Source organism: Stegodyphus dumicola, chromosome X2 (assembly GCF_044657685.1).
Source record: "Stegodyphus dumicola isolate Sdum_Otavi_A_Nest chromosome X2, ASM4465768v1".
Classification (NCBI taxonomy): Eukaryota; Metazoa; Arthropoda; class Arachnida; order Araneae; family Eresidae; genus Stegodyphus; species Stegodyphus dumicola.
This window is the reverse complement of record NC_140781.1, coordinates 165,605,240-165,625,415: the sequence shown is the minus strand read 5'-3', so window position 1 is coordinate 165,625,415 and position 20,176 is coordinate 165,605,240. Positions and strand designations below refer to the sequence as shown.

The window sequence follows — 20,176 nt, the reverse complement described above, 5'->3', positions numbered from 1 at the left end:
AAATTTTACTTATCTTTGTAATATTCAGACATCCTTTTCTGGGCCCAGTCTTTAAAGGTGCTGCAGACCGTAGCTTGGTTGATCCTCCTTCTTGTACGGGCTCGCCCTTCAGTGCTTTCCTCTGGAAGCTTCCGTTTTTCACCACTACGGCCACCCTTGAACATCTTCCTTCTGTCCTCTGCTTGTGGTCTTGGCCGTTTGAAGGCAGCTGGTCTTGGTGGAACCGGGAAACTTCTGTCGTGATCCTGCTTGGACCTCGTTGTTGGCCGTTCAAATTTTTCTTGTACTTTTTCCTCCGCCGCTGATGGCCCTTCCGCAGTTCGGCGACTTTTGCTGCGGAGAGTTCTGTCGGATGAGTCAATCTTCCGTTTCACAGCCGGGTTATAGTTGCCGTCCTTTCTCCCGGTCTTTTCCACATACGTCGTCCTTCTCCCTTCTTCATTCTGGGGGTGTTCGTGAACTCTGTTTTTTGGACGGTGGAACGGCTTCTTTTTCTTTGTACCTTCAATTTTTCCGCGGGGCAATTTTCTTTTCACTTGCTTCTGTCTCTCATTGGCTTGCCCTTGTACTTGTCGTTTTCCCACCTCTGGAACTTGTACCTGCGGTGTCTGCCGTACCGGATCCTGCAAAAGATCTGAAAAGATTTGCATTTTATTACGGTCATAGAATGGTTTTATCTGGTCAATGTTTGCGGAACAGGTTTCACCATTTCTTGCCTTTAACACTACAACAGCGTGAGTTATTTTTTCTATAACATATGGTCCTTCAAAGCGTGGAAAAAATTTGGCAGTTTTATCTTCTGGTGCTGAAGAAAGTGAATGCTTAATTGTTAGTACTTCATCCCCTACTTTATAAGTTACTCCCCGTCGTTTCAAGTCATAATACAATTTTTGTTTTCTTTGTGCTACTTCCGTATTCTTTTTTGCTTCTTTTATTAGTTTTTCTATATCACCCATTTTAAATTCTGGGGCTCTTTGTTGCACATAAAATAGGTTATCTAACGGTGTTATAACCTTTCTGCCTAGAAATAACTCAGCAGGAGTTTTGCCCGTTGTATCATGTTTTGCGGTCCTAAGGGCGAAAGCAAATTCATTGACATAGTTATCCCAGCTTTTATGAAAATTTTTAACATAACTACGGATAATTTTCACTATATTTCTGTTGACCCGTTCCGCTATATTTGATTGCGGCCGATACGGGACCATTTTTAAATGACGTATGCCCAGTTTTTGGCACATGTCTTCAAATATATTACTTACAAATTGAGGACCATTATCCGATATAACTTTTAGGGGCGCCCCGTATTTTAAAATATATTTATTTAAAATAGAATCGGTAACTAATTTCGCGGAGGCTCGTTTTAAGGGAACAATTTCGGTCCATTTACTAAAATGATCAACTATAACAAGGAGATAGCGACTTTTGTTTAACGGACTTTTTGGGAAAGGGCCCAATAAATCGATGCCGATTATTTCATTTGGAAATTCGGATTTAATACTATTTAGAAACCCGGCCGGGCGGAAATTAATATAATTAACGGCTTGACATGTTGGGCAGGACTGGACATACGCCCTTGTTAACTTTTGCAGTTCAGGAAAGTAGACTGCCTCGCGTACGCGTTGAGTAGTTTTTCGAATACCAGCATGAGAAGCTAAAGGGCTGTCATGGAGCTCTTGCAGGATATTTAATCTAAGACTAGCTGGGATAACAGGTCGAAATTCGTTGTTGGAATTCGTAGTTTTTGTATAAAATAATAGACCATCTATTAGTTCGTAATGGGCCGCCCTATTTCTTATCGCCACAATATCTTGGTGGCTAAAAGTTTCAGGATCCTTCAAATACTCATAAATACTTCCAAACTCAGGATCCTTACCCAGTTCGGTTATTACAGTTTCTCGGGAATTTATTGTACACGCTGTCAGCATTGCAACTTTTACGGTATTACCCTGTTCGTCTAATTTAATTCGTGACAGGGCATCTGCTACGATATTTTCCTTTCCGGGGGTATGCTTGATTACCAGATTATATTCTTGCAGCTTGAGTGCCCATCTTATTAACCTTGGGGATAAATTTTTTCCAGAGTACAATCTAGTTACCGCCGCATGATCAGAATATACTGTTATCGGCGCCTTTCCAAAATAGACTCGGAACTTTTGCACTGCTAACAGAACTGCAAGTGCCTCTCTCTCGGTCGCGGAATAGTTTCTTTGTGTTTGATTTAAAGTTCGGCTAAAAAATGCTACTGGCTGCTGATTTTGCGAAAGTACCGCTCCTACCGCATAATCCGAAGCATCCGCTGAAATTTCTAAATTTTCATCCTTTTCAGGAAATTTCAACACAGGGGCTTGCGTTAATGCTTGTTTTGATTTTTCGAAAGCACTATTGGCTTCGGCCGTCCACGAGAATCTTGCCTTTTTCCTTTTTAATTTTAACAACGGCTCAGCGATAGCCGCAAAATCTTTTATAAAGGACCTATAATATGAACAAAGTCCTAGAAAAGAAGAGAGCTTCTTTGCCGTGTTTGGAGTCGGATACTTTTGTACAGCGATTATTTTTGATTCATCTGTCTCGATCCCTTTTTGCGATATTTTGTAACCTAAATATTTTAATTCAGGGGCTGCAAATTTGCATTTTTCGACATTAACTTTTAGACCGGCCTCATTTAATAAAGAAAACACCTGTCTTAAATCCTGTACATGTTGGTCTAGATTATCACTAGTAATAATGATATCGTCTAAATAGATAAATGTGGACTTTCCGAGAACAGGTCTTAACACAATGTCCATGCATCGCTGAAATGTTGCTGGGGCGCCTGAAAGGCCAAACGGCATTCGCAAAAATGCATAAGTGCCAGACTTGGTTATAAAAGCAGTCTTAGGCACGTCCTCAGGCCTGATCCCTATTTGAAAATAACCATTCGTTAAGTCTAAAGTTGTCATAAATTTGGTTGATTTTATGTTCCTTAAAATTTCTTCTATAATCGGTAACGGATATACCGGATATTTCGTTATGGAATTTAATTTACGGTAATCAATAGCGAATCTCCACCTTTTTGGATGCTCCAAAGGATAATCATTATTTTTCTTACATAAAACCACCGGACTAGCATAACTACTTGAGATAGGCGTTACGATCTTTTTACGTAGCATATCGGTAATATGCCATTCTATAATTTTTTCCTTATTCTTATCATACCGGTATGGTTTTTGACGAACCGGCAATGCATCTCCGGTGTCAATACTATGGTTAGTAACCTGGGTAAATCCTGGAATATCACTAAATAAGGAAGCAAATTCACTTACCACTTGTCGGATTCTATCTTGCTCGTCATTAGGCAGGTGGTCAAGATTTAACCTCGGCGGTTCAACCTTTTCTACACGCACTGGTTTCATCGTCAGCTTAAGAGACGCTTCATTAAAATCCAGTGTAGCTTGTGCGTCTGAAAGAAAGTCTATTCCTAGTATTAAGTGTGCTTGCAAATTCTTTACTATAAAAAACATCACCTTTACTTGTTCGTCCTTGATACGGATGTACAAAAGTACTTTACCTACGCACTTACATTGTTCTCCTTGCGCCGCTAATACTGTTGTATTATCCGCATTATATATGCGGTATTTGCGAAAATACTTTCTAAAAAAGACTTCTGCCACACAGGAACACTGCGCGCCGGTATCCAGGAGTGCGGTGGCCGGGATATTATTTACCAAGACTTCAATCTTCGGAAGAGTTAAATTTTTCACCATTACTGTATTTAACTTGTAGGAAGAGGGGTTTTCGTGGCCTTCGGATTTCCGCACCCTCTCGTCAGCAGAAATCCGTTTTAGTTTAAATTATTTTTTCTTTCGGTGCTTTCCTTCTTTCTCCACTGGCCTTGAGACTTTTTTCCTGGGTTGCTATTGAACTGTCGACGTTCGCCGGCTGTTTTTGAATGCTCGGGTTTCCTTGCCCACTGATTCGCTTTTTCTCCGTAGCCATGTGCTTGAGTTTGCTGTAGTCTTGGCGTACCAAATTGGTTTCGCTGTTGATATTGGCGTCTTCTTTCGACGTCCGCCGTTCTTCTACTTTCAAACTGGATTGCTAGCTCAAATAATTTTTCCAGTGTAGTCGGATTTCTCAATTCAATAAAGTCTTGCACTTGGGGTAGTAACCTCGGCAAAATCACTTGAATTATTTCAGGATCCGAACGGTTTCCATACAAGAGCTTGAAAACGTGAATTTTTCTTAAAATAAAACTCGAGATGTTTTCCATTCTTTGTTGATATATACTGAAAAGTTCTGTTTCTAATTTCGCACGATCCCTTACAACAGGGAAGGCTTTTAGTAGGGCAGTCTTGAAATTTTCGTAGGTATAGGTGGGACTTCCTGCTTGACCCAAGAGACTTCTGCCGATACATTTGAACCAGTTAAGCGCTTGGCCCCTCAAAGCGCTGGTAGCTAAGGTAACTTTTTGAAACTCATGCACGGGGTAGAGCATGAAGTGGTCATCCAATTTTTCCAAAAAACTGGTTACCTGTGAGTTTCCATTAAACGTTGCTTCTGGTTTCATCGAAGCGCGCATGGTCTGGACAATATACCCAAATCCTTCCAGGGCGGCAGCTGGCATTTCTGGATTCTGAGCTGTTTCTGCAGGCAGCACAGGTTCTTCTTGAAACTCGGCCATGGTTATTCTTCGTCGGGCGCCACTATCAGGTTCAATGTTTCTTCTAACCTTCTTCGGAAACATACAATGACCTGACTAGAACAGAGAGCTTACTAAAGCTATGTTCACTAATTGTAGTAAGTAGACAGGATACAGACGAAGGGTATACAAAACCCTTTATTTTTTCTTTATATACAATGACTTCCGTACTTCGGAATACAATGACCCTCCACTCGGGGTCTAACTTAAAAGATATCAAAATAAAACTAAACTCTAATTTAACTTTAGAATAAGATTGGCCTTATAATAACAGAAAGCGTATGTAGCACAGAGACTGTGAACACTACAATACGTTTAATTTATCAAGAGGATTAAAACCTCTGGCCTGGAAGGCAAAGTAGCAACTGCGTAACTTCTAAGGTAAGCGGCCTGCTTCGAACTCACGGCTTCCTCTCTTCTGCTTGGCAAAAAGGCCACACTTAAATACTTGGCGTTCGCCAGACAACTTTGCATAAACTCCTTCACGCTTATAATTCTGGCCGGAAGTAGAAAATAAGAAGTGATAGTAAAGATTTAAAATAAAATAAACGTTAGTAAAACTTAAGATCCTTACATAATTATTTTGCAAAAACTCGAAGCACCAAGAAGCACTTTTGTGATCGTGACGAAATTTGGTATGCAAAAACATCTTGGTCGAACATGCAAATGTTTAAAGTTTCAAGGCAAATGAACCGGAATTGCGATCATAGCGCGCATTTCTAGTGCTCAGTTCGCAAAGTATAAAACCAGTAACAGAGGCGGAAATTTTTTTTTTGTTGCTGCTATTGTAATTCCGTAAAGAAGCAATCAAATATATCAACTATAGACTGGCATCGTATAGTGTTCAGCGATGAATCGTGCTTCACTCTTGAAGCAGATGACCACCGTGTTCGTGTATGGAGAGGAAGGGGCTAGCAGTTCCAATCAACCTTTTTCTTACAAAGGCATACAGCCATAACCTCTGGCGTAATGATGTGGGGCGCTATTTCTTATGACAGCAGGTCATCTTTAGTCATCCTCCGTACATCGTTAACAGCTCAACAATATGTTGATACCATCCAGCGGTCGGTTGAATTATCCTTCATAGCACGTCATCCTGGGGCCATTTTCCAACAAGATAATGCCAGGCCACATACCGCTCGCATATCTCTGGACTGTCTCCGTGCGGTTGATACTTTTCCTTGGCCAGCAAGGTCACTAGACCTTTCACCAATCGAGCATGTCTGGGATATGGTAGGCCGCCAGATTCGGACACCACAAAATATCGCAGATCTGGAGCGACAGCTGATGAAAGCCTGGCAGAATGTGTCGCAGGATGACATTAGAAACGTCTACTACTCCTTGTCTCAACGAATTCAAGCATGCATTACCGCCAGGGGCGGTTTGACCAACTACTAATTTGAACACTCAATGGGTGATTGTGAGCCGTGAACAGATACTATGACCTTGATTTTTTAATCATTTTATTATATGTGTATGAGCTATACACATATTCAATTTCATCAAAAACTACCACTTCCTTTATGGTGCTTCGAGTTTTTTGCAAATAGTTGCTTTCAGTGCATCTTGATAATATGAGTTATTATATTTGCTTATGTGTTTAGGTTTGGCAGTAACAAATTATTAATTACGATCAGTGCTAAATAAAAGAAACTGAAGTTTATAAAAATATAAATAATAGCTTTTTTGGTAAAAATAAGTTTTGATGATAGATTCTAAAAAGATGGATTAGCTTAGATAATTTCCTTATTTAGTTTCGCAGGGCTATTTGCCTTTCGGAAAAGAAGCTGTGGAGAAGATCTTCTGAAAGAAACTGGCCCGTATTTACATTACACCCCCAAAAAAAACCACAAAAACCTCATGTATCCAGCATATTAGAAACCATGGGGAAAAAAACAGAACTAAACTAACAATGCTTTGTGGCTTTAGCTGTTCGGTCAGGTATGGTCACGAAAGTACTTTCTCTGTTTTTAAATTTAAACTACAGACATAATGTAAGAAGGCCTAACTTTTGGGAGCGTTTTTGAACTGAACTCTTGCCCTTTTAATGATAATCCTGTCTTATTAATTAGAAAAAAAATATACATTTCCTTTGTTTTGCATTAAGTCATGAAGTTGCTTAAAACAGCTCCTTGCATAGATGTTAAAATTAATTAAGGAATATTCTAAACTAAACGAATTAAGACTTATAATTGGTAGACTTATTTAATGAATAAGAGTCAATTCAACTCTTCAAAGCTGCATAACAAACCACTAAGATGCAGTTTCAAATGAGATGCGGTAACAAAAATTTGGATGGTAAAAGTGTAACCTTATATTGATTTTTTTCATTTCCTCCGAGAAGTTTTAAGCAAATGTTATCTCTCAAATATCCGGAAGAAGAATTAAATTCAATTTGACTTCCTTCACGCATTGTCATCACAAACTGATGAAGTTTCCAACAAAATTAGTCACGCATGTTTTGTGTAGTCTTAATTTAATGAAAATATTTTCTTTCTGTACAACTCCCACAGAAAATGATTAAAACGCACAAACTTGAAACCAGTCTAATTGTATTCCCGAAACTCTATCAACAAAAACCTTAATTTATGCTTTTTCTAACGCAAAGCGAAAAGAAAATAGAAATGTAAAATACAATTAATTTTCAGGCAGATCAACAAGAATAATAAAAAAAGGACCTGCAAATTCCTATTAGTTTTGTTATTTAATATGAACATCATCACTATGTGGTTTAAGAAGAAAACGTGAAGCGTGACAGTCTTTTTCCTTCTTCTGAGTATAAATTAAACATTTTCGCTTTTCAATAAACCACCTTTCGGAAGACTAAATGATTCCCTGGCGCTTTCTGAGGTTGATTCGGAGTAACAGTAAGTATTAATTGCTCTTATCATACACTTAGATAAACAGAACGTGCGAGCATTAGAATGTACTTTCAGTTTCAAAACCTCACGAGGAAAAGAAAGAAATAGTAATTTGCACTTGAAAGGTACCACGCTGAGAGCCGAGCTGAATAAATTTGCAGTCAGTCTTGCAGTTTTAATATCGCTCAAATCCTTTCTTGATCTTAGTTTGCAAACTTCGGCAATTTGTTAAATGCAAATTTATGTCTCCTATTAGTTAAAAAGTATTGAATTTGTGCTAATATTTAGAATTTCTTTTTCCATTTTCATTTCGACTCTTCTTTTGATAACATTAATACATAATAAATCAGTTCCTTTTATGAATTCAGATATCATATATAGTTTAGGTTTTCATTGAAAAATAATGGAAAAATAAACTAGTGATACTCAGGGCTGGCTCCTTAGAATGTTTTCAGGTGTTCTGAAACTTTTTGTGATTTTATTAGATATCGCATAATTTCATTAGATTCTTGCGTAATTTTATACTATTTGAAAACTCATGCATTTAAGTTTTTATTAAAATACTTTAATTTATTCTTATTTTCTATTAAAATTGTCCGAAGGTTAAAATTGTTAATAAAATTACAGAAATATTTTATTTCTGAAATAAATATTAGATATTACAGAATGAATATCAAGAATGCATTTCGTGATGTAGGAGACGGAGAATCAGTACATTTTTTTTATGAACAGAGTTGTTGTAGTTTTTGTTAATAAATGTTTGTTCGTTTTTTTGATTTGATTCAAAATGTAAAAATGAGCGGTACGGAAATCCTTCGCAAAAAACGAAATGCATAACAAACCACGGTAATATGTTGATAAAAGTAAGCGGATTCTAAAAACATTTTCTTCAGTACGTGAGCATCGTAGTCAAGGACTGTTAAAATATTGTTTATAATTTACTGATTAATATACGGTAGGAATTGAAAAAAGGAAGGAAAAAAGAAAACGGGTGTACAGTTCTATATCTCGTGATCTATTTGGCCTATCGACAAACTTTTAAAGGGCTAAATAAGAGGTTATTTATATATGACATCGCTGTTACGTATGCATTTTTGACACGCTGAACGTTTTTCGAAATACAAGTATGTCAATGATATGACAATTTTCGCTTTTCATAGTTTGATTCTACTCTTCAAATTATGCACAAATAACAAATTTTTGGAGATAGCGTCGAACCATTTCTGATGTATATGTGTATTTAGAGCTTGGTGCTAATTATCAACTTGGCGAAAAAAAAAATACTTGACGAATTTCCGTTAACTCTGATATTTTTAAAAAAATATTTCAGTAAATGACAAAGCGCTAAAATCTTTCCTGAATTTAAAATTGGATTTATTAATTTTGCATTTGAAATAACGTTTTTACAAGTTAAAAAATTATAAGTTTTTAAGCTGCATATTTTGAAACTTAAATGTCAAAAATCTATTTAGATGAATTCTGGAAAAGAAATTACTTGAAATGTTATTCATTTCCAACTTAGATGTCAAAAATCTTCTGGAAAAGAAATTATTTGAAATGTTATTTATTTTCAAATAAAACTTGATAAAGATCGCCTGCCCTATCAATGATTAAGAATATTGTCTTAATACATGATCAAAACATGTAGGTACGCAGAAAAAAAAATATCAGAATGTGGAAGAGGTTGATTTTAAACGAACGAGAATAACTATCACATTTCATCGAGAGTTTTTTTTTTACTTATTCTTAAAATTTTGTTAAGTTAATAATTATAAATATAACCACTACCTATGTATTATTCAAAACAATGTAAGCTATGTGTAATAAAAGCTGACAGAGCAAATATGTTTATATCAGAGCGATCTCCTTTTTTAAACAACCACTTCTGAAAGTATTTCTCAGAAAATGATGAAAAATCAATTCACTTGCAATCTGAAAATTTTAGATTGATAACTTAAAAAAAAGTTAACGGTTAATAATGTTTTTAAATTAAAAAATTTGAAAATATAGTCAAATCTTACATACCAGTTTTCTTCTCAAGTAAAAGTATTTAATATTGTCAACTAATACAACTTCATTTTTATACCTGCTAAATGAAATTAATACTTAACTTGAAAAGACCTTGTGTTTTGTATTAAGGGGAGTCATCACCTTTACGCAACGCAAAAAGTGAGAATTTTGGCTGATGTTCGAGTTTCAATAAGTTAAATTGTTTGAATCATAAATGTATGAAATTTTCAAAGATACATCTTTATACATAGATGATTATATTCCTTCATTTATTTTACTATTAGTATGTAAGAATTTGTTTTATACAGAAGAAACAAAATGTAGTTTCTGAAAATTTCAAATCTGTACCAAAGCACTGCGCGCAAACTTGCAGTAATCCAAATTTAACTACAGTAACAATTTTTACAATTTTGTGATGAAAAGTCATTAGGTATAATTCTTCACCTAATTAAATTTTAAAATATCAAAGAAAATTAATGTAATCACAATGAAATCTTAAAAAACAGCAATAGCATATAAAAAAATTAAGTCAAATTATATAAATAATTTAAAAATAATTTTTCAAAGAAAAAGATAGGTGCAGTTTTTGAATAATACCATCATGTACTTACCGTGAAATTTTTAAATGCTTATCTATAATAGATTTTTTTAAAGAGTGCGCGCAAGTATGAAAATCACCATTTTGAGAAAAATGGTTTTAAAGTTTAAAGTTTCAAAATTATCAGTATATATTATTTCAAGTAACATTAAAACAGTTTAAAATTGTCCAGCTGCATATACCATTCCTTCCTGTTCTTCAACAACTATTACTGCAGCCAGTTTGGCTCTTTTCCTTGCTCTGCGAGCATCTATTGTAGACATCTCTGCCTTTATTTCGGTTGATTGAATACGACTCTGATCAGTGTTTGCTGCAAACTTGATTGCATTATCACCAATTCTGTATCCAAGCGCATTCATAGTTTGTAATCTCCCAGCTTGACCATCGTTGTATATAATTACTGCCTCATTCACCGCTGTTTTGACAATATTATAACCACAACCAGAATTTTTTGGACACAATTTCCAAATTAAAGCATTCAGCGATTCATTCGGATTCTCTGTGTGTCCTACTAAGCACTTTTTTACCAATGCTGGCATGCTAAGGTCTTTAAATATATCTTTGATTGCATCCATTACAGGTGGTGGAATTGAATTTTTATGTTTATAGGATTTTAGATTTCCAACTGCACTCGCTCTTTGATATTTACACCATGAATCCTCTCCTGTTGGGCAAAAATTATGAATAGGTTCCATGTCTGTTGAACGTTTGTGATAAAAAATTGCCCACACTGCCTTTTACATATCCTTTACCGACTTGCAATGTTTCCTAATAGCATTTCCATAATAAATTGTCGACTGGTTTATTGTGTCCTCCGTAAGGCGACCTTTCTCACTGAGAGTCTTACCATCACTTAGTTTCTTCCCCTTCATTTCTTGCTTTCGTTTTCGTAATCTAGTGCCCATTCTTTTCTGAATGTGTCCGACACATTCAATTTTACCAATTGCTATAGCTCTGCCATAAGGTTCTGATTGTTGAATAGCACTGAATGTTTTCGCATCACCATCACCAATATACTGTGTATACTGCACATTATGTATAACATTGGAACGATGAAAAATTCGCTGTATTCCAATAACCTCCATCATTGCTGCAGAACCACTGTGGTTTTTTTGACATTTAATGGAATGTTCTGCCTGCCACTTTTCATACTCTTCTCCAGATCTCGCACTTTTTGAATAATTGCAACCTTTGCAAAATGACGAAAGAACTTCAACATCAATCACTTTTCCACACGATGCTCCTATCACTGTACACACTCCAACTAAAGAAGTATGGCCACGGGTCTTCCAGGTACCATCTCCACTGACAGTCAAATTCGAATTATAATTATTATATTTAATTTCTTCTTTGACAGCAGAAGACATGCTTGTTTTAGCTACTATAAAAGAAGCATCTTTTATGTGTTTATTCACTGAGTTATAAGCTTTCAGTGTAATAGGTGGAGACAAATCCATTATTCCACAAAATGTTTTTGCCCCTGATAGTCCTTGACCCAGAGCACGCATAGCATAAATAAATCTGGAATTTATTTCTGCCAATTTTTTTTGTTTTCCTAGCGTTGTTGAGTTTCGTGTTAATGACAGTTCACCACAAAAATCACAAGAAATTCTAATTTTTACAGACAGCCCGCCTATAATATTTGATGATATGATAACCTTTCAACCGCAAATTTTGCATACCACAGGGTCTTCTATCCTTTTGAAAACAATACTTTTATCAATAAGTAAATAACCTGTAAAATCTGTATCATTCTGCATAAGCATAATCGGGGAATAATATAATTTTTTACTGGAAGCACTGAGTCGTTTTTGAGAAGAGAACTTTTTAGTAAACTGGTTTCCACGGAACCTATATTTGTTAGGTCTACATCCAGACTTTCGCTTGTTTTGTTTATCATCCATATTTATAAATTATAATGTCAGAAACTGTATCAATTTTAGACAAGTAAAATGAATGATAGCGCGATAAGCAAATCAAAGAACAACCACTGTTTCAGCACGTAAATAGTAAACAAAACACTCGAATACACGCTTTAAAAGTTGAACTGTACGAATCCTGTTCATAGAAGAAAATTTTAAAATAATAAACGTGGAGTTAACAGTAAAAATTAAAGCAATCTAAGTGTGAACATTCATAAACAGCTGCGGGTACAAATGTAAACAAACGTCAGGTGATAATTTAAATGGCCGATCTGACAATGTTGACTTCAGAATAATTTTTTTATTTCATAATTTTGAGGGTTCTAATTCGACTATCATAACGCGGTTTGTTTTAACAGACTCAGAAATGTCTAAACCTCCTAAAAATGCAAAAAAATAAAATTCGATTTTTTGAATGTGTAAAGGTGATGACTCCCCTTAAGTGTTTTTTAAACTCTCAATAAATTTAAGAATAAGTTTAGTATTCGTAATTTCTGCTATAGTTATGTGCTGACAACATTTATTCTGATCGAAAATGGTGCCAAATTATCAAACGAAACAAGAATTGAAATTTTAAATTTTAATTCAAAATGTTTTCATCATTTCGTATACTTTAATTAAAATTATATTATTTATAACTTCTTGCAATAAGCATTAATTTTTTAAGGTTTATTTTATAATGAAGAAATAGATAACCTGTGCGGCATCAATTTGAAAGCAAGGCTCGATTAATACAGTCTGAGGCCATAGACATAGAGTAAGTATTTCTCCACGTCCACTTTTCTTACATTTTTAACGAGAAAATAAGATTATGGATGTTTTAAGATGATTTGAAGGCTCATGAAACTTGAAGCCGTATAGGTCAGGCCCATCTTGCAAAAAATTTGAAAGGTTTTCATTGATTTCGACTGCTCCATCAATACACATACTCAAGACCAGAAAGAGAAATTTAAATTTTTTTTTGCATGCTCCTCATGTCCTATTTAATTCGTGAATAATTTGTTTGCCATGTAAGAAAATCAAATTATACACCATATGATATTATTGGGCCCAGAAGAAAGATACATAGCAAAGTTATTACGTAAATCTTGTAAGTTAATTTACATAAAGAGTGTTTCACTAAGTACCATATAAGAATAACTGTCAGAGCGCATAACATAAATAAATTTTTGTAGAAAAACAATTATAAGTGTGTTTTCTTTATTTATGATAAAAAAGGTGCTAACATTAATATTAATGTTTTCGGAAAAAAATTAAAATGTACATAAAAATTGGGAAAAAAGTGTAATATAAGGAATTTTTTTGAAATTTAATATTTAAAAATACAAAATATATTAATCATGCAATTTTGGGAAACATACCTTTTGCTGCAAATCATTAAGGATTTTATTTAATTCCGACAGCAGTTTTCCCTTACTTTTATTTTAACCTTTTTCTATGTTTATAGTAATATTCAATCGTTTAAAAGCAAACATAAAATACGCTTAGATAAAAAGAGGCCAGAATAAGAAAAACTGCTCATTTAAAATATCTGTAGGTAAAATGCAAAGATATGTTAACAAAAGTAAACAAAATTTCTATCAACAAATTAAATCAGTTAAAATTCTTAGTTAAATAATATGTAAGGTATTTTCTCCCTCTTTACTGTGTTCCCTAATGGAACCGATTGGGAGCATGTTCGGCTAGCAATTAAAGGTCGAGTCCCAGCGTAGGCATTGCACATTTTTCATGTTTCCTGCTTCGAAAAACCTAATAGAATACATTAATCAATGAATTAAGTGAAAAGAACCTAAGCAGAGCCAAACAGTATTATGCTCGGATTTGGTATCGTTATTCCTTTTAATCCCACGTCAGTTCTGAAAATATCACCAAACCTTTTCAATAGTTAAATTTTAAGATAGTGCGCAAATTTTTGTAGTTATAATACAAGAATTATTTTCGAAACCTTTTACAAATTTTTAAAAATAAATCAGAAAGGATGTCTGAGGTTTATTTAGATTAAAACTAATTTTAGATTAGAAAATGAGGAACGGAGTAAGTTAATTTAAAATATGATATTATTAAATGTATACAAAATTCGGCTAAAACTGCAGACGTAAAAATTTGAGTGCTAATTTTAAAAAATGCTGCTCGTGAGATTTTTAGAAAACGTAGCATTTTGGTATAACTTAAAGTGTAAAATCGAACTATGCAGAAAAATTGGCATACCGTTTCCGAAAAAAAAAAAGGATTTTGTGTCCAAATGCATATGTTAGAACAATGCTATAGAAAAATATAAGTAATGCATATCCTAAGTCGTGCTTTGGAGAAAAGAAAAATGCAACTTGAATTTTGTCGTTCGATCATTTGGAACGGGAGGTGTGTGTGTGTGTGTATTTTAATTATGACAAAGCACGCTAGGGCTATCTGCCTGAGGGGAGGGATGCCTTTCGTGGAGGACTTTCTAAGGGAAACTGGCTCGTATACACGTTACACATGGGGAAAACCACAAAAATGCCCATGCAGCCAGCCCGTTCGCGGGATTCGAACCTCGGACCGAACTACCAGTGTTCAGCGTCTTTACCGCTCGGCCGCTGGTGGGCGTTGAAACGGGAGGTACTGAATTATTTTGTTTAAAGTACTGTACGTTAGCGGCACACATGCAAGCATAATCAAGCATAGACTAATACTATGGATGCGGATATATCAATAATTAACCCGTACAGTACATTTACCGGCATGCAACATTTACCGGTATATAATAGTAAGGATTCCACCAGCTGCTGAGCTGTAAAGCTGCTGAATACTGGTTGTTCGGTGCGGGGTTCGAATCCCAGCGAATGGGCTGGCTTCATGAAGATTTTCGTGGTTTTCCCATGTGTAAAATGTATACGAGCCGATTTCCCTTATAACTCCTCCACGAAAGCCCCGAATGCTTTCTCATAACTAAATCAAATGAACTTAAAACTTGCGTTACCGCTAGTTAAGACATAACTGTTCTGTATTGCAAAAGTAAAGTCTTTCGAATTCAGTTATATGAGCTGTATAGAAATAATCTAAACACACCGCTTACAGAAGGTTTTTGTCATAAAATAAATAAGATTTGTTGCATTTGCCCAATCTGATTTCAGATTTACTATTATGTTCCTCACGCAGACTATTCCACAGCTTTTGTAGGCCTCTTGTTAACAGCCTTTGAAAGAATGTTAATGTTTCTTAAGATTGTGTAGCGGTATAGAAGCTTAAATTTCAAATCGCAAGAAATGGTTTTGTTTATATTCAATAATATTTATAATCATTGTAATCATTTATATAATATTCTATTATATTCAATAATATCTATAATAGTCTATTATATTCAATAATATAGTAGATTCATAGACTGCTCAAGCGGAGCTTAGTTGGCAAAGTGAAAGTGTAAAAGAAGAGGCAATAATTATTGTCACTATCAAAACAGTATATTGTGATCTATTTTATGCATCAATATTTCACTAAATTTAGTTTATTAGTAACCTTATAAAGAACAGAAATAAAATTAGGAAGAGTGTTAATTATATTAATTCTTTCTGCTTCACGCAGGGCGGAAATGAAAATCCATGGTTTACATGCTGCCAATGTAAACCATGAAACTATGAAAATATTAAAATACTTCAGCAGTGTTTGGCTACCTTATCTGCCGTTAACTCTCTAATCTTATCTTTCACGAAGGAATTTTCATCGATACAAGTGAGCGATAAGTTTACATTTAGGATGCGGCCTATCAAACCTCTGTTTTCCTCCAGCCAAGTCAGCAGAAACAAAGCAGAAAACAAAATTAATCACCAAATGACAGGGGCTCACAATATCACGGTTCCATAAGTACTGAGTGACAGACACACACATAATTTAGCATTATGAAAATGCGTTAAACTCATCTCAATTTACATTCTGTCTGATTTGAAAAAGGGAATACAGGAAAAAATTCATATAAAATAGAGTAAAATAAATAAATCTTGCACTCAGTCTAAAGATTCAATACAAAAAATACAAATGGAATATTTGTGTATGGCGACTATATGTAACTGCTTTCTCCTCGGACTTTAAAATATTGCTGCTTCCTTTGCGAATGCTACAACAGAGACAGGAAGAATTGTTACACTCTTAAAACATGGGCTTAAGTCGGAGCATAAAGTTTAATGCTATTCACAGAACACTTGCAAATCTTGAAAAGATATATTTCCCACTTAGCCACACATTAAACTAGGAGATGCAAAGGATTTGTTGCATTTGTTACAAATGGGTTACGGTTTCTACCTGAGAAACTATTTATTAGCTAAGTGACTAATTTATTAGTATTAAAGAGGGAATTTTTTTGAGTAAAAAGAAATTTGTATGGTACAGATTGGGAAATTATTTTTGCATCAGAAATTTGTTAGGAACTCAATTCAGTCAAAATATGTACATGAAAATATTTTAAGAATATTTGTTGCAAAAATGTAGAGCAGAGAACTGTAAGAAAGTAAGGAATATTATCTGTAGTTCTGTGAAATGTATGGAGTGAGGGTGTCTTTAAAGTATCATATTTTGCATTTTCACCTAGATTTATTTCCTGCTAATCTGAAAGCAGTAAGCTATAAAAAAGACGAGTACTTTTATCAGAAAATTTGATGTTAAGAAAGATTTATTCGCATCACAAATCCTTGCTGACATCATCCTGGAGTATAAGAAAGATAGTTCTCAGGTCACATGTAGCAGAAACTTGCAAACTTCTGAGTTTCAGGTGGTTTATTTCAACGAAGTTCACATAAATAAATGCTTGCTAATAAAAATTTGAATTTTACATTAAGATATCCTTGAATGAGATAAAAATTCCAATTAAAGTGTAACAGTAACAGAATTGCCATCAATATTATGGATTTTGATTTGCATAAGAAAGAAAGCTTTTCTTATAGGAAAATGCCAATCTCAGAAAACTATATCCGGGTATCAGAGAAAAATGGCTATTCTAACTTTCAAGTGAGTCTTGTAAAATTTGAAAGAAAAGATCTAAAGTGCATTTTGGACTTTAAAATTGATTTATGATACGAGGTGAGTATATTACATTTTTTGCACTTAATACCATTTAAATACCAGAAAAAAATTATTAAATTACGTTATTTAAAAAATCGCCTGTCCAAAATAGGCATCGCGCTTACTTATTAAAGAAAATTTACTAAAAAAATTTTCACAGTTTTTCAGTAAATTTTTAAGTTTTAATTAAAATTTTTAGTTAAATAATTAATTTCAGTGGTTAAACTTATTACACGTCAAAGAATATAGTTGTTATTGCAAGAAATATTCCACAGAATGTTTAAATATAAGAAAAATTAATATTTAAATAGAAATATGAAATGTAGTAATATGCAATATAGTGATAATCTTACTTCTTCTGACAATGCTAAACGTAATGAAGTCATGTCCCATTAGGTTTCCGGCAACGCAAGTGTAAACACCATAGTCTCCTGGACCTATAACATTGACCGTTAGAGTACTCCACCATTCGTTATCATACTTTTGTTTTTGATGTACCCTGTATTTTGTGATGTCCATATGGCCGGACATTATGGTCGATCCATTGAAAGACCATGAAAATGTAATTCCAGGATAGCCTTCAGCAATGCACTTAAGCTCGACGGAATCTTGTTCCCCAGCGGCGACCCTACGTTGGAGAAGCTTCTTTAAAATAAATGGTCGATCTAGATAGAGAGGTAAAAAAATGAATCATTCATGACAGTCTGACTTCTATAACTTATAAAATTACAGAAAGACTTATAATGTGAGTTTTAAGAATGTCGTTAGGATTAAATATGTTGGTACTGAAAAGCACTCAAACTCGCAAAATTTAGCCATTCACATCAAGAAAAGTTTTGAGAAATATTGCGGAAATTTTTTTCCATTATGTATGTTATTTGTGCTTACTAGGAGCGAATAAGTTGCTTTAGTAAAACTCCAAATTCAGAGATTTCCGCATAATATATTACCGGAAAAAATAGACAATTTAATTTTATCAGAATTAAAAAAAAACATATAGCCCCTTTGACTATGCTTATTTAAAATTTTTAAAATTGACATTTATTTCTTTCACATAGATGTCTTCATTTTCAAATCTACTGAAATCAAGTTTATTAGGAAAAATGAAACAACTGGAAAGAACACATGTGAAGATAATTCAGATGAATATATTTACAGTACATTACGCGTTTCGAAAAATTTCAACAGGAATTTATCAGATCATTTATTAGATATATGCATTAGCTTCAAAAATGTTCAAATTTTTTCCCATTTAAATGGATTTGAAATCGCTGTTAATTATCATGAATAGCTACTCGATTGAAGTGGTTTACCAAGGCAATAGCTACTCTATTTTGCCTATCTTAATAATATTGCTAGATGTAAAATAAATATATCTCTGCAGTTTAGTCAGAATAAAATTTTGTGTATTGTAGAAAAAGTCACTTTAATCGATTGATCTGTAGCCCAAAGCGTAAAATAATCATTTCTTCTGTTCAAGTTAACTCATATTTGGTATGGTATATTGGATTCCCGTTAAGCGAAGATTTCCTGTGTAATGCTAACATGAAGTCAAAAAAGAAGGCTCTAATTCTTATTGATTTGAAGCTGACTATGGCCAACTGCCTTTCTCCCGTTGCTATAATATTTTGTTTGATACGAGGCTTCATTTACGTTCTTCAGCTATCGAAAGAAAGAAATATACTTTTGTAAGTCTTTAGTTTGAAATTTTTATAATCGACGTTCAATTGTTTGCTAAATTTGCGTGATATAGGACTGTAAAATTGCTCCTGTTAAGCTGATTTAAAATGAAATGTTAAAACAGAATGCATAAAATAAAACCGATGCATAAACTGAAATGTTATTTTTACTATCGACATTTTAACTCTCTATTATTGGTTTGGTTTATTTGATTTTTTTCCAAAGTACGTCAGGGCTGTTTACATAAGGGGAAGGCTGTTTCATAAAGGGAAGGTCTTCTAAGGGAAATTTGCTCTTTGTTAGACAGGGGTAAAATTACTAAAGCGCCCATGGAATCGAACCCAAGCTGAACTATCAATGTTTTACGACTTTAGAATTAGGCCGTCGGTGGGTAACTTTCTATTATTAGTAGTATTTATTACGCTTTTAGTGGCAATTGCTTAAATATCGACATTTTGTACCCAGTTAACATTCCATTGCCAACACCTAAGTTTCTGCAATACAAATTACATGGAACTAAGGCAGAAAAAACATACTGAATTTCTTTCTACTAAATGTGAAAAAATAATTATTGACCTCTACCAAATAGCAAAAATAATTTTGAAGATAACTACGAAGTCAAGACACTAATGTGTAAGTAACATATTACGCAATCTGAGGTATGCTGTTTTAAGTACCGTATTCTAAACAAATGCATAACTTCTCTGTATTTATATTGCCGTCAAGTGGATCAAAGGTAATGGTACTGCATCCTCAAGATACCTTACATGTTCAGATTCTCTTTCTTCTCTCCACTTTTAGAATAGCATTAATAGTGACTTAAACTCTCTTATCTGTTAGGTTCACATAGAAACAGAAGAATTGGTATCCCTTTTGTTATGTTAATGATCGTTTATGGAAATAAAAGATTTTATTTCTTAGCTAACGATGCATTAAATCTACCTAACGACATCAGAATAGGTATTCCAAAGAGTTATTGGAAGTCCTTTTATTATAAGAAGCTTTTATCTGAGCGGAATGAGGAACATATTTTATCTTGTAATGCTAGGTGCACCAAAAAATTCTATTAATCATATACTATACTCTGAGTCTTTCTTCTTTATTAATTTTAAAGTATCGCCGTTTTTATCTGGTTACGCAAAATTTATACGTTACTTGCTTTGTTTCAGTCTAAGATCAAGCAACTTATATGAGCGTTCGAGAAACGTACATCAAGTTTTTGACCATTTAATGTTTTCCTGTCCCACGATGGCAAAATGCCTGCAGAACGATTTAAAAATGCTAAGTGTGACCTGGCCAGTGAACGTATCTTTTATTAAGAAGCCTAGACTTCTGTTCTCTGTTTTGATTTGTTTTATTAATGCATGTAATTTTTAATGGTTTAATTAACTTACTTTTG

General features: G+C 34.1%; 1 protein-coding gene across 3 annotated transcripts in view; it reads right to left on the bottom strand.

Annotated features, from left to right (window-relative positions):
• The window catches only part of LOC118186316 (adhesion molecule nephrin-like), a 1,043,604-nt gene that overhangs the window by 148,752 nt on the left and 874,676 nt on the right, over nucleotides 1–20,176 (bottom strand). For 2 of the 3 annotated variants that reach the window (XM_085809008.1, XM_085809009.1), the window contains exon 16: nucleotides 17,451–17,762. The exons of the other annotated variant lie outside the window; for it this stretch is intronic. In XM_085809008.1, coding sequence (XP_085665134.1) covers nucleotides 17,451–17,762 — 312 coding nt within the window. The remainder of the gene's footprint in view (nucleotides 1–17,450; nucleotides 17,763–20,176) is intronic. 3 annotated transcript variants of the gene reach the window in all.